This window comes from Danio rerio, chromosome 3 (assembly GCF_049306965.1).
Source record: "Danio rerio strain Tuebingen ecotype United States chromosome 3, GRCz12tu, whole genome shotgun sequence".
In the NCBI taxonomy this organism is placed as follows: Eukaryota; Metazoa; Chordata; class Actinopteri; order Cypriniformes; family Danionidae; genus Danio; species Danio rerio.
Genome location: NC_133178.1, coordinates 10,855,001 through 10,870,890, shown reverse-complemented (window position 1 = coordinate 10,870,890; position 15,890 = coordinate 10,855,001). Strand labels below are relative to the sequence as shown.

General features: G+C 32.8%; 1 protein-coding gene across 7 annotated transcripts in view; it reads left to right on the top strand.

The window, feature by feature from the left end:
• The window catches only part of hmox2b (heme oxygenase 2b), a 59,125-nt gene that overhangs the window by 33,384 nt on the left and 9,851 nt on the right, over nt 1-15,890 (top strand). For all 7 annotated transcript variants that reach the window (XM_002661099.6, XM_073944175.1, XM_005168472.6 and 4 more), the window contains one exon: nt 14,371-14,862. In XM_002661099.6, coding sequence (XP_002661145.1) covers nt 14,371-14,862 — 492 coding nt within the window. The remainder of the gene's footprint in view (nt 1-14,370; nt 14,863-15,890) is intronic.

Sequence of the window (15,890 nt, the reverse complement as noted above, 5' to 3'; positions counted from 1 at the left end):
AGTGCAGGATTCAGATCTGTGTTTAAACAGACAAATATACTTAACAATATGTAAACATGTCCGTCCTGTGTGTTTTATTTTAAACACAACTCATTTTCTCTTAAATGAGCACAAACAGTTACTTAAGTAATGGAATACTTTCATTATAGATCTGTGCATTCTTAAATTGACACCTCTGTTATGAAATAAAAGAAAATGAGAGATTCATTTGCTGCTCATCACTTGTTTGATAACAGAGGTGTCGCTTTAAATGGTGTGTATAGAAGCTGATCTGGGATCAGTTTATCATACCTAGCACATCCGTATACATGCATTCGCTAATTCACAGGTTGCATATGAAGAGCGATGATCGACCCACAGCTTTAATAGAAAGAAAGAGAAATATGGGAGAATCCCAGCAAAAACGGAAGGGTTGGGAGAATCCTGGTAAAACAGGAGGGTTGACATGTATGAAGTGAACAGGAAGTGTTTGTGGAAAAACAGTTTTGCGAGAACGCAAAACATCTGCGAGGGAACGCAAAAACTTCCAAAAGAGGATTTTTAAATAAAAATATAGTCAAGGTAAAATGTTCAAAAACTAGGTCTGACTCACTCCTTTTCTTCCGCCGTCTCATTAACACACCTTTATTAAATTACAATAATGAACAAATTGCACAAACAAACAGTAATATTTAAGAGTAAAGTAATGAGCTATTTAAAAGTACAATTTAAAGAAAACCACATTTACAAGAGAGACTGTGCCTTAAAGCATATACTGCTCTGTCACACTGCTTTTATTTATTATTTTAGGTTTGTTTATGAATGAATTATTTAAGTTAAATATTTCATGTATGTGGTTTAATATTTAATTGGTCATTAAATCAAATGAAGAAGCTAGCTACTTTATTTTTTGACACTTCAACCGATCAATAAACAAAGAAATGAACAACCACAGATTATTTTATTCTCTCTGTAAAGTATTTAGATACTTAGACTATACTAAATAATTAGACTATTCTATATAGTTTTTAACATTGTTTGGGCTCAGTTGGGATTATTTGTTAATGAACTGCCACTCATCTTTCCATTAAACATTTTGATATTAAAATTATGTTTTAACTTTATGTCTCCAAGATTGTAAAATATGCTGTAAAAAAGTTTAGGTTGATAACTATTTTATTTTTGCTGGAAATGATTTACTGCTGGTTTTATCTGACCAGAGAACAACACAATGTTGGAATTGACATAGTAGCATTGTGTAAAGTGCGATATGAGACAGCATATTTAATCCTTGCACTATTTTAAGTGAATGCATATGTATTCCACCGACTCCAAAATTAGGAGTTAAGAGTCTCATCCAAAAAACCCAGAACCGAACATCCCTAATCAACGCCCCATTGATGTTTCTTTGAACATCAGGTGCCATCATTAACTGTTTATCAAGTTAAATTTCAAACTGAACCTATAACTGTTTTTGATTAATTCAAAGTATAGCCCAGACTATTTTTTTCCTTTTCAAAAGCAGTAGCAGTATAGCCTAAACAGGACAGTTTTACAAATGTACAGATAAGCATTTTTATAACTGAACATCACAAAAGGCCTACAAGAATTTTCAGTCCATTTTTATATACAGGCCTATTATAATTTTAAAGAAAACTGCTAGGTGGGCTATATTATTTTAATTCTAGCCTATATTATTTTTATTAATTTCCTCTGTATCTGTCACTTGCGATTCAATGCACACGTGCTGAGCGAGACGAGAAATAAGGCAATATTGACCATTTTTTATAGGCTATAGGCCACTATAATATATAATAGTTTATTTTTACATATAGTATTGCATTCATTTGCATTGACGTTTTGTAGTTTGTAGAGGCCTAAAATGAATGCCTCGATTTGGAGTTATTTAAAAAATAATCCTGCGTTTTTAACATTCTTTAAACCAATGTTTTTTATTATTATTATTTAATGTGAATAACTTTTAATTAAAAATTGTAATGTATTTATTACACCACCTTATTGGGGGAAAAAAACGATCAATTACAGTGCTTCCCGCAGGTTTGAAATATAGGACTTGCAGCATTGAAACACACCATTTACCCACATCACATAGTTAACTATGCAACAAACAAAACTTAATTGCATTTTTAATAATAATTGTATTTATTATGACACTTTTTCTTTTAATGGGTTATGGTAAAAAAAAAAAAGTATGTTACAAAAGACTGAAATCAAAAAGAAATGCTTTATGCTATTTAGGAGCAATGTGCAGCCACTGCAGGTAAAATTCGCTTTTCTCTCTCAAGTTCAAAGCAAATTAGGCTTGCCACGATAGACGGTGTTGACGGTGATACCGGTTTTAAGAAGCAACACCGGTGACATCACGTTTTTACCGTGACACCGTCCTCACATTTGTTTTTTCTAAGTATTCGTTTTTTTTATTTATTTTTTTATTAAATATTTATTTTAATTAAATGGAAAATAGAATTCGTAATAATTTACTTAAGACCAGAGCATGCTTTATAATTAAAATCTGAACATAGTAATGCGTCATATTTCATTTATCACGTGAGAATAAATATGCAAGGCATACTCTCATTTTAAAAATCACGCGACCATCATCTCACAGTGTTTAATAATAAATATCTTATTTTTATTAAAACAAGAATGATGTAGCAATGCCGCGCCATTGACAAGCCAACTGCAGAGAAACAAAGCAATCATCACGGCAACTGAAGTGAGCACTTTTTCCGAAGTTCAGCTCTTCTTTTTTGCACTTTATGCATTTCATGTAAAAAAATAAAAGATGAATATGCCTACAAGAATGTAACCTGTGTGTGCGCGCGTCTTTTATCACCGAGGCCGCTGTTTTTAAAAACCAAAAGTTGCTTCATCTGTCTGGAAATATTTCGGCTTTTAATAAATGAAAAGTTAATTTAGGTGAGCCAATATTAAAAATTGCTATAAAGTAACTGTGAAGTGCGGCTACACATCGAATCTGAGGTCTGATCTCATCTCTCTCTCGCTATCATTCAGACATCGAAACGCCACACAGGTCAAGTCGCAAAACTGAGGCTGGTACCAGCTGACAGGTAGAACAGCTGAAGCCTTTGCGAAATCTGTCAAAATACAGCGCTGAAATTAACAGGCACAAATATCTTTGAGCCAGAAAGTCACGCTTTATCTGTCAAAACGCAATTCGAGCCAATAGGAGTTGTGTAGCCTATTAATTATATTAATTCTAATAAAATGAAAACCAAATTAAACTATTCATTGCATTTTTCGATTGATAAAAATATACGTAAACGAAAAAAAATCAAAGGGTGGCTAGTTTGTATTAATGTGTCTTAATATTAATAAAAATATTCTCAGTCTATTTAAGCTTCACGGTTATATGCTGCGAACCACGTTACTGAACTACAATATCTCCGAGGGAGACTATATAACTCGATAGACAACATTACCTTGAGGGATTTTAAAAATAAAAGGTGTTTTAAAAAAGGAACAACACGCCAATCGGCAACAAATAAAACATCTTGCCAGGGTATGCTGTGTGTAATCCGCCACTGACAGTGACATAAGACACCTGCGCCTGTCAACTGTGCTTGTAAGAGAGCTCAAAGCTTGTATCGATATAACCAAAAAAAGCAAGATCATATAGTTATAAATATTCCATAACAATACTTATCGAAATATTTATACATTTACATGTTGATTATTTTTTTAGCCTGTTAAATAAAATTACTTTTATTTAGCCTGTCTTTAGATTTTTTACACAATGTTTAATTTCTTAACATTTCTTTCTTTTTTATTTAAAGTTTATATATAAAATGAGTGCTAGCTTGTTTAGTTGTGATCATTATGCAAGGATCATATTTCATATTCGGTTTATTCTTCACTAGCCTATAAATTCGTTAATAAGGCTATTTTATAAACGGATTGTTCATAAGGACTAAGCTATTAATATATAATGCTATAGGCTAAATAATACATTAAGAAATTGAAGTCAGGTAGGACAACAAAAGACAATCAAACATGTTCCCCCTGTTAGCAAATGTAACCAAAAAGTATCTTTACGTGCAACAAGCTGCTTATCTGAGGGTGTGTTCAGCACGATGGGGAACATAGTGAGCCCCACAAGATCCCATCTTAAGCCAGAGATGGTCAACATATTGGCCAGGATTCCTCGCAAAGAACAAGTAAACCTCACTGTTAATAAATGCCAATTTACAATGTTTTATTTATTTATTTATTTTTAAAGACTGTGTCAACTTGTCATTTTTGTAATGTAATTTTGAAAGTTTTTCTTTTATATTTGTTTCTTGTTCATTCGTTTAATCTTATTTAACTTTGTCCAATTTAATTACTTATCTTGCTATTTTATTTTCTTATTCGTTTTAAAAACATTCTAACATTCATCACATTCGTCCATTCAAACAATTTACGCCGAATTGGCAATTCCCGCAAAAGTGAAAGTATTATATGCATTTATAAGCTATTTAAAAGCAGAAAGAAAAGAGGAAACTCCGACCCCCACTATGATACCGGTATTACCGGTGTTGTCACATGTCGATTAACCCGGTGGGGAAATTTCCTCATCGTCACAACCTTAATTTGAATGCCAAAGGATTTTAGATGTGTATATAAAATAGCCTATGTAAAATATTAACATCATCAAATTAATAAAATAATGACAAATTTGAAATAAATGACAGAAAAGGTAATAAAAACAGACATTCTCTAAAAAATATAAAAATCGCAATATTAAAATGAGTAGATTTTTTTAAATAAAATGCGTTGATTAACTATTACTATTGGTGTATATATTTTATAGCCAGTCTAGATCTCATTACGTCCTCTCCCGAGTATATAGCCGAAGTTTTTCTTAGTCGTTTACATTAAAGAATCTATTATTTACTTTTTCTCTCTGTATCGCGGCTGAGTGTGCGCTGTCAGCTGAATATAGGCTTAAATTAAATCTAAAAAGCAACTAGCCTGCGAGCTAATATTTGTTCTTTTTTTTTCGCATAACAGCCAATTTCAACCGCGAGGAGATACCAACAGCTTGATATGCAACATTTTCTAAAATGTTATTTAGCTCGGAATAAAAACAATTCACAAAAAATGATTTAGTGTGTGTTTTTTTTAAAGATTGGAGTAGCCTATTTCACAGTGTGTAAACATTAGAAATAATAATTAGGCTAAAATACAGTAGATTACCCCTTCATTCAGATATATGTCGTTGTTTGGGAAACTCTCCCCTGGTCTAGAAGCTTCTCTAGCTTCTTATCTGCTCCACAAGTGCAGCGCGCTTCTTCCTCTGGCTCTGCACCAGGGCTGGGTTTCCCAAACAACAACGTAACTCGCGGCAGAAATATCATAGTACAATGTGTCGTTTGGGAAAAGAACGATGTAGTGACGAGTGTGTCCCAAAACCTGTAGTTTCTCGGTCACAGATCTATTGTTTGACCCACATTAGTTATAACGTAAAATGCCCATAATGATGCTCTAAACGAGGTGGTAACAATTTCTTTAGAGAGAGAGAAAAAAAAAACATTATTTTATTTGCAAATTATATTGTTTTACACAATCACACATTTAAAAAAAAATCTATCATAGTTTTGGTGAAAACATGCACTTATTTTCCATATTAATTGAAATATATATAACGGCACATATAAGACCTATTTTTGTTTCCTTTACAAATATTATTAAGAATTTTATTTCTAATTTCATATATAAATCATTAATGGTTGTAGGCCTAATTTACAGTAGGCTATTTATTTAGAAATAGAAAAAACTTTTTAATATGATATTGCAAACAATATGCAAAATAAATGCAAACAATATTCCATGACTCCAATATCAATTGCTACGAGCCTAATATAGAAATTTTAATTAACACGTAGTTCAGTTTATAAGTTGCTGTGAATAGAAACAGCCTATATAAGCCTACATTACCAGAAGTTGGCCTATAGGTAAAAGGTATATAACCGGGGATTTTGTGTCAACCTTGCTTGTGAAATATACTCAAGATATACCCCTGCCCTCATCTCAAACAAAATGTTTGGCTATTAATGAAGCAGCCTGTCTGAGGTGTTAATGGGGCATTGCGCTTTAACCAAAAACAACAACAACCCAAAAGCGCTAAATTGGTTACAGGGGTTGCTTCAGAAAATTGCCTAATAATAATAGTAGTAGTAGTAGTAATAATAATAATAATAATAATAACTACTGGCATGTTTATAACTAAAGTTGTTTTTACTTCGGTTGCACCACATGCTCTTAAGGCAAACCGTAGTTAGTAAGGTCATAAGCTCTCCGTAAAGTCATACGTAGTTGCATTAAATCACCTAATATCAAATAAAAAGTGTTTCAATCGTTAAACTGATTTAGAATTCTGCAACTAATGCATCTACATATAACTGTTCTTTGAAAATTTGCTGTGAATGCACACAAATTACACAAAGTTTTCAAAACATAAAACTTGATTTTTTAAATATTCTACACGTTAAAGAAAAAATAGCAGGGAGAAAAAACCCAGTCATAAAGAAATGTATGTTAACACAAAACACTCCTTGAAACAAAATTAAACTCTTCATTCACAAACCGAAAGAAATGCGAGATTTAGGAAGAAAATAAGGCTGTAAATAGAGGGGGATCATCGCAAGCTCCTCGATGTAAACTAATCTCACCGTCATCTCTTTTCTATCATTATACATGGGGGGAGTCTGCGGTAAATTTTTAGTTGGAACACAGAGTTAGGTTTAAACTAAGTGAAATGGTGCAACACAGAAATATTTAGTAGCGCGTACATTGTAAATTAGTGTCCCTTTAAGTCACAACTAGGCTTCATTTTAACTTACACACTGCTGGTGCAACTGGCCCCATGTAATCAAAAAAAGGCTGCATATTAATAAGTGAGTCGCGGGTTATAATCTAAAAGCTATTGCCAGTCAAACACAGCACAGCCATTACAGCAAAATGGAGAGATTTAAATGTACATATTGCACATATGGAATTATCCACTCACTGCATGTCGTCTACCCTGATAAACATGCTAATTGTCTTATTATTATTAATATTATATTGTGTGCACTTATGAAATTAAAGTTTATAGAGCCTGGTTTATACTTCTGCGTTATGATCGGCGTAACCCACGGCACATGCAATGCGCGTAGCTGTTTATTTTACTTCTGCGCAATGTCTCTGTTTGTCTGCATTAACACTTTCGAAACGCTAGTTGGCAGTGAGGTGTTAATGTTCCTCTGTGTTGAGTTTCTTCGCTGTTGTTTTGTTTTTTCTAAACGCTTCCTGAACATACAAGTGACTCAAACTCGCTCATTTTGAGGCTGGAACCGGCGGACGTGGAACAACTTTAACTATGAGATAAACACAAAACAAAACTTTCTATCCAGAGCTCCTTCACGGGACTCCACACTTGTAAACAATCGCTCTATTGGGCTCGCGCCACTCGCACGGCTCTTGGTCCCGCCCCCAGACTCGTCAGCGCTGCCAAGCCGACCAATCACGACCATCAAAAAAATCACGACCTTGCGCTCTGTGTCATTGCGACTTGTAGTTACATTTTTTGAGAGGTGCACATCATCGACGCCGACGGCCAATAAACAATGCTTAAACATTAAAATGTGCTTTTAGAAACTTCAAATATTTATGTTTCTAATATTTAATTATACATTTGCTGTGTTTAATATAGGGGATAGAATAGCATACAGTATAAAAAAAAAATTTTGTCCTTTATACCGAAATAGGCCGGCTATAAGAGGAGGCGCTCTATTAAACAAGCAGAAACAGCACAGACTGTTCACTCTGCATGCATGTGTATTATCCTAATTAAGCCTTTGAATTGTACTTTAATCTGAATGCTTGTACTTTGAAAAATATATAGTAAAATATGTGCTGTCATCATAACAAAGATGAATGAAATCAGTTATAAAAAATTAATTATTAAAACTATTATGTTTAGAAATGGGTTGAAAAAAAATCTTCTTTCCATTAAACAGAAATTGGTGGAAAATGGTTGCTAATAATTCAGGAGGGCTAATAATTCGGATTTCAACTGTATATATGCAGTTATTTTCCTCCCTGTAAATGAGCAAAGGGAAATATGTACAATAGAATAAAAATATGAAACAAACTGTGCTTTAAGCATCTTATAAATGAATAAATGATCACTGAACACAGCATTTTGACACCTATTTGACCATTAAAACGCTCACAGTAAGATAACTTTAGATGTGTGTACTCTGCTCGTCTAGGCTAAGTGCACACACACAGCAGCATGTACAAATCAGATTATTAAAAATGATGAAGAGCATGCTTTCCCTTTTATCCTTTATTTTTAGTTTTTGTTTTTTTGTTTTTATTTACACATTTTTTTAAGTGGTGAGGACAATATTCACTGGTTCCCCCCTCCTGTATAATAATTAAATGTTACATTTTTAAGAACTTCACAAATAGCCTAAATAACACTTTTCAGTATCAGTGATAATATAAATAGTAACTAATAATAATAATAATAATAAGAAGAAGAAGAAGAACAAAAAATATTAGCCTATTGATAACAATATAAGTGAGATGTTGAGGAAAAAACAGCGTTGGCTACTAACTCTCCACTGTTTTTGGTTCATATTTTAAATTATTTGACAGAAAAGCTAACATGCTGACACATTGTCTGGATTAAGCAGACCTAGTTGGAGTTGCAATGTTTCCAGCAGCACTCAATACACGTTCAGACTTTCTATCGCAGTGCTTGTAGCGCAAATGCACAAATGCTTTTTCCTATGCTACATTTCTCGTCAATGTCTTCCATTTATCACTTTCTCTTTTGTATCTGGCCATTTTTAAATAGGGCTCTGCGATATCTGGCTGACAAAAAAAAAATCAAAAAATAAATTTAAATTTTTATAATTTTATATATTTTTATTTTATTTTTTGTGCTCATAATATTGACCTTTGCAGTTTTTACCTTTTTATTATTCAGCTAAACTAAAAAACGGAAGACTTTCTCCAGTGGAAAAATATAATAGGGAATATTATGAAATTATTGATTGCCTTTTTTTAAAATTAAGAAAAGTATTTACATGGAAAGGTCATATCACTTTCAATAGTCCACAATGATTCAAAGCAGCTACTGAAAGTTATACTCGCATGCAGTATATTGCCAGCATGTTGCTGTTAAATCATGTAGTTGTGTGATGTATAACCATGGTGTAAGTGCACACCTAAGGATTAACCTTTTTTCCAAGAAAGAGACTTTTAAACGATATTGATGAACAGTTGATATGATCTATTAAAAGTCAGTGATGCTAACAGTTAATCATCTTGTTTGCTTTCAGGCTCTAGCACTGGCAGAACAACCTACATGAGAAGACCATGGACAAAAGCAGACGTGAAGGCTGTAATGAGTTCAAAAGACTGATTATTATTATACACATTTTCATTTTTTTTTTCCTTGTCACAGAGTGACAATATTTAACCATTTTCAAACATGTAAATTAAAAAAAAAAAACATGGCCCAGGCCCACTTCTGTTCCATGCCAGTGCTTCACAGTCCATCATCACTCTAGGGTAGTCTCTACATTGCTCTACAGTTTGCCTCTGCTTCTCAACCCATGTCTGCCACTACTCCACAGTCTGGTACTGCTCCACAGTCCAGGTCCACGTCTGCTTCATGAGCCTGGGCAATACCCATCACACAAAAATACATAACCCACAAATGCAGTCCCTCAGACTAAACATTTACAACAGTGTTGAGTAGCAAAAAGACATGTTTTTTGTTTTTTATTTACATGCTTGAAAATGGTCAAATATTGTCACTGTGACAAAAAAATAAGAATGTGTATGATAATAATTAGTCACATTATAACACATTATATAACTGTCACATTACGAAATTTAGTTTTTAATCTGTTTTGTGTTCATATAATTCTGTATGTATCATTCAATTTGTGGAATCAAACTTTTATGTCTAGTTTTATCTTTTTTTCTTTTTATCTATCTTTTTATCTATTTTTATCCATCTATTTTTTGTTCTTGTCAGAGCGATAATAGTTGATGCATTTCATAATAAAATGTAGATACATGTTTAGTTCCCCTGCTGTTTTCCTGGACTTCAAAAATAAAATAAAAAAGTTTTTTTTATTTTTTTCTGTCATTGAGTGGCAATGTTTTGTATTTGACAGTATTCTAGTGCACTACCATGTTGTGTTCTAGTATAAACATTTAAATTTGAAAAAGAATAATCTATTGAATGACTTAATTAAATTTTAAAATACCATTAGTTTGTTTATAAGCTGTAATCATTCATTCATTCATTTTCTTTTCGGCTTAACCCCTTTATTTATCAGGGGTTTCCACAGTGAAATGAACCACCAACTTATCCAGAATATGTTTTACGTTGCGGTTGTTCTTCCAGCTGCAACCCATCACTGGAAAACACCCATACACACTCATTCACACACACTACGGACAATTTAGTGTATTCAATCCCCTGTACCGCTTGTCTTTGGACTGTGGGGGAAACCGGAGCACCCGGAGGAAACCCACTCCAACACAAAGAACATGCAAACTCCACACAGAGTTCACAGAGGGGAACATTTGTGTTCTGGCCAAGTGAAAGAATAAAATAATGAACATGTTATCATACAGTTGTGCTTCTGGTTGTTCATGGTTGAAGGTTCTTTGCCAATTATGTTCTTTTTTTTATCTGAAGTTGCCTTTCAAAATATCTACTGTCCTATAAAATAAGAGCAAAGGCCCTTAAACAATTAACTCTTCATACTTTAATGTTAAAATGCTGTCTTTTTCAGGTTATTGTTCAACAGTACATTAAACAGATTGTTTAACTGATACAACACAATAAGCCTACAGAATTGTTAAATCAAAAGTGTATTATAAGCAAAATAGGATTTTGTCATTTAAGAAGTGACAGGCAGAACCTTAGCAACTGAGATGGGTTTAGCAGGGGTCTAGCTGAGGAAAGCCAGAGTCTGTTCTGTTGTCACCCTTACTGCAATAGCAGAATAGTGTGATATGTAAAATGTGTTAATCAGTCCTCTTAAACCATGAAGGGGCTAGGTTTGTGTGTAACATGTAAACAGACCTTGTAAACCATGATTTTGTCTGGCCCCATAAGCCTGTGAAATGTCACATAGTTAATTTGAGTGTGTTGTGAAACTAAAATTGCTGTTTTTAAGCGTTGTTTGCCTTTTGTAGCTCAAATAAAATTTTTTGGCACAAGTTTTATGTTCGTAGGATGTTGGCAAAGGTATGTCCCCGTAAACCACCAAAAAGTCACATTGACCTCATAAACCATGTATGCCTGTATGTGTGTGTGTGTGTGTGTGTGTGTGTGTGTGTGTGTGTGTGTATATATATATATATATATATATATATATATATATATATATATTAGGGATGTGCGGAGCAGCCGGTATTTGTATTTGTATTTGTTGAGGGGGGAAAAGTATTTGTATTTGTATTTGTATTTGTATTCGAGTAAAATTCAAAATGGCGCAAAAATATATATTTTTTCTATAACACTTCTAATTTACATTATAGTGAAAGTATTGTTTAATTATACCCATTATATAAATTATAGATATGCAATATTGGCTGTTGTTTTTGAACATGTGATAAGAAATGTCATTGAAAAGAAAATAACATAGAAGCCATTATCTCATCCATGGTTAAACCAACAACTAATAAAATACCATTGTGAATATTATGAACCCCACCACCACCGTTCTTGTTGAAGGACACTGAATAGACAATAAAAACAAATAATACTTCAAAAAACTGTTCTTCTTCTGAAAGAACTTCTTTCCAATGGACAGAATTCCAAAAACTAAAATTAACTAAATAAATCTAAATAAAACCCTGCCTGGGGGATCTGGCAGAACAAAAGTATTCTATATAATGCTAAAAGATACAGCCCTGCTATTATCATCTGCCTGCCACAAAACAGACACAAAGTTTGTTTGTTTGTTTTTTTATGTTTAAAACTGACTTGCTGGGGCAGAATGTGGCTGTGTTGATGCTTTTAGGATGCTTTTAGTGCATGTGATAATACATTACATAGAAGGTTGCGCGGTGCTCTGTTCAGTGAGAAGCGCTCTCTATGGCAAGCCTTTTTAGCATTTAAATCTTTGTTCTGACTCCATAAATATATTAGAGATATCTCTAATTATATTTTGACTAGTCATAATTATAATTCCACTACTCAGAATGACAATTAGACATATCTGCAATTACAATTGTACTAGTACGAAATCAGATGAATTTTGACTAGTAACAATTGTAATTGATATCTCTGAGTTTTTACTAGTCATAATACATTTAGAGATATCTTTAATTCATCATATTTAGAGATATTTACAAATATATTTGAAGATATCTCTAATTAATTTACTAAAAGTCTAATTACAGTTGTAGATATCTTGAATTGGATTTTTGACTAGTCAAAATTCATTTGGAGATATATCTAATTACAATTGTGACTAGTCAACTTATTTAGAGATATCTGCAAATATTTTTCAATGGAAGTCAATGGAGGAATATGACTAGTCTATCATAATATATTTGCAGATATTTCCAATCTGACTAGTCGAATTATAATTATGACAAGTCAAAATATAATTAGAGATATCTCTAAATATATTTATGGATAGTCTGAACAAGGTTTAAATGCTAAAACGGCTTGCCATACGCTCTCACCCAGTAGCACAGTGGAGAGTTCTCTAGTTATATCCTTTCAGTCGTTTGTTATGCAGTGAAATATCAGTCAAATATTTCGCCAAACAGTCCTTAGGGATGCGGTGACACGCAGTCAGATATTTTACCGGACAGATCCGCCACTTTTGGCGCGCATAAACAATTATAAAGCTCTCGTGCTGCAGGAATGAGGAGGTCTGCTGAAGGCGCGCAGCTGACGTGCAGTGAAGGGTTTGCGTCTTTAATAAACTACGGCAGTTTGCGATCACTGAACAGTAAGAATGATCAATAAATCCATATGAAACAACCCCTTAAAAGTCACGTCTCGCTTTCAGTTTCGGGCTTTGGCGCGTTTTGCCTTTCTCTCTCTCTCTCTCTCTCTCTCACTCACTCACTCACTCACGCGGGCATGCACTGTGGTCTCATGAGGAAACGCTGCTTTTTGATATAGTGTTTTTCTTGCTCCCGAATATAAATAATTTTTCAAGTATTTGTTCGAATCAAGTATTCGTAAAAACACGCTATTCGTGCCTTTCCGAATACCGTATTCGGGTTCGGCTCCACCATTAATATATATATATATATATATATATATATATATATATATATATATATATATATATATATATATATATATATATATATATATATATATATATATATATATAAATATGTATAAGTGTGTGTGTGTGTGTGTGTGTGTATATATATGTATATATGTATATGTATATATATATATATATATATATATATGTATATATGTATATGTGTGTGTGTGTGTGTGTGTGTGTATATATATATATATATATATATATATATATATATATATATATATATATATATATATGTATATATATGTATATGTGTGTGTGTGTGTGTGTGTGTGTGTGTGTGTGTGTATATATATATATATATATATATATATATATATATATATATGTATGTATGTATGTATGTATGTATGTATGTATGTATGTATGTATGTATATATATGTACATTTACTTCAATAGAAATCTGTTAAGTCTATGATATCATGTTAATTTTTTTAAATGTTTTGTTCTATTGTATTTTTTATTTTATTGTATTTTTAAAATTTTATATTTAATTTAAAAGAAATCTGTTTAGTCTGTGACATTATTTTATTAAACTTAATTAGTTTATTTTATAATTTTTTCCTACATTTTATTTAATTTTATATTTGATTTAAATAATTTATTTAATAAAAAAATGTAGAAAAAAATTATTTTATATTTATGTCAATAGAATTCCATTTAGTCTATTACATTAATTTATATATTTTTTTATTTTTAAAATGCTATATTTTGTTTAATTTATATTTAATTCATTTATTTAGTTTAAAATGTTATGTTTGATTTACATCAATAGAAGTTTGTTCAGTCTCTGATATTATTGAAATGTATCTTATTATTTTAATTAAAAAATGAACAATTTAATTTATTTGTTTCATTTATATTTATTTACTTCAGTTCAGTCTGTGATTTATTAATTTATTTTATATTTAATTTATTTGTTTATTTTTTTACACATTAATAAATTTAATATTTAGTTTATTTTACATTTTAATTTAATTTATTTGATATTTGTCTATTATTTTTTATTTAAAAATAAATATCCGTTTTTATTTCTGTCTTTAGCTGGGTCACGTGGCTCTATACTTCACGTACTCTGCTCTAGAAGAGGAGATTGAGAGGAATAAAGATCACCCTCAGTTTGCTCCGCTCTACTTCCCCCATGAGCTGCACCGGCGGGACGCTCTGGCTCAAGACCTGCAGTTTTTCTATGGCTCAGACTGGCAGACCCAGATCAGCATTTCTCCCGCCACACAGCGATATGTGCAGCGCATTCATCAGATTGGCAAAGACGAGCCGGCGCTGCTGGTGGCCCACGCTTACACCCGATACATGGGTGACCTGTCGGGGGGGCAGGTGCTCCGGAAAGTAGCCCAGCGCGCCCTAAAGCTGCCCGCCAGCGGAGATGGACTCAACTTCTACATGTTCGATAACGTCAGCAATGCCAAAGCCTTCAAACAACTGTACCGGAGCCGCATGAACGAGCTGGAGCTGCAGCAGGACACCAAACTCAAGATCGTCGAAGAGGCCGTGCTGGCGTTCCAATTCAATATAGAGGTCAGTTAAGAAATTTTGCGTGTAATATGTCATAATTCTGTTTCTCTATTTACTATTGAGATGTATAATATGAGACAGTTGACAGCCTGATTCTGATTGGCTGATGAATATTTCTAGGTGTGCGGCTATTATTATATAAACATACAGCTATGGTAGTTCCAAACAGGTTTTAACTGCATTACAGTTTCATATAACCACACTGATGTAGTGATGATTTCAGTTATTTCACAGCCTGCTACGGTCAGGAATTAAATCAAACCAGAATCAGGAGGCTTTGGATGAGATGTGTAAAGCCCCAATCACACAATAAAAAAAATAAATAAATAAAAATAAAAAAAAGGTTTTTTTTTTGTGGTGAGGCGACTTTTAAAAAATGTTCTCTGTTGGCATCAAGTGTTTTGTGTGCTGTTTATGCAGCCCCAACACATCACATTCTAACTGCCACGTCTCAGTTAAAAAAATTAACTTGCCGAAAAATCACCCGATGTCATGCACTCCAGCACTAAGACTTAGTGTTAATACAGCGGTTGCCTAGCTACATAAAAGCTTTTTTTCTAGTTAACAAAAAGCCGGTGCACTAAAAGGCTTTCTATCCTTTTCCATCTTTCTCTCTTTCTATCTGTCTATCTATCGATTGTTGTATTTATTGTTCTATATCTGTCGTTCTTCGTTCTATCTATTGGTCCGTCTGTCAGTCATTTTATTTGTCATTTTATCTATCTGTCATTTATCTATCTAACGTTTAATCTATCTGTCATTCTATCTATCTGTCTATCTATCTATCGTTCTATCTATCTATCTATCTATCTATCTATCTATCTATCTATCTATCTATCTATCGTTCTATCATTCTATCTATCGTTCTGTCTATCTATCTAACATTCTGTCTATCTATCTGTCTAACATTCTATCTGTCTGTATATCTAATGTTCTGTCTGTCTGTCTGTCTGTCTGTCTGTCTATCTATCTGTCATTATCTATCTATCTATCTATCTATCTATCTATCTATCTATCTATCTATCTATCTA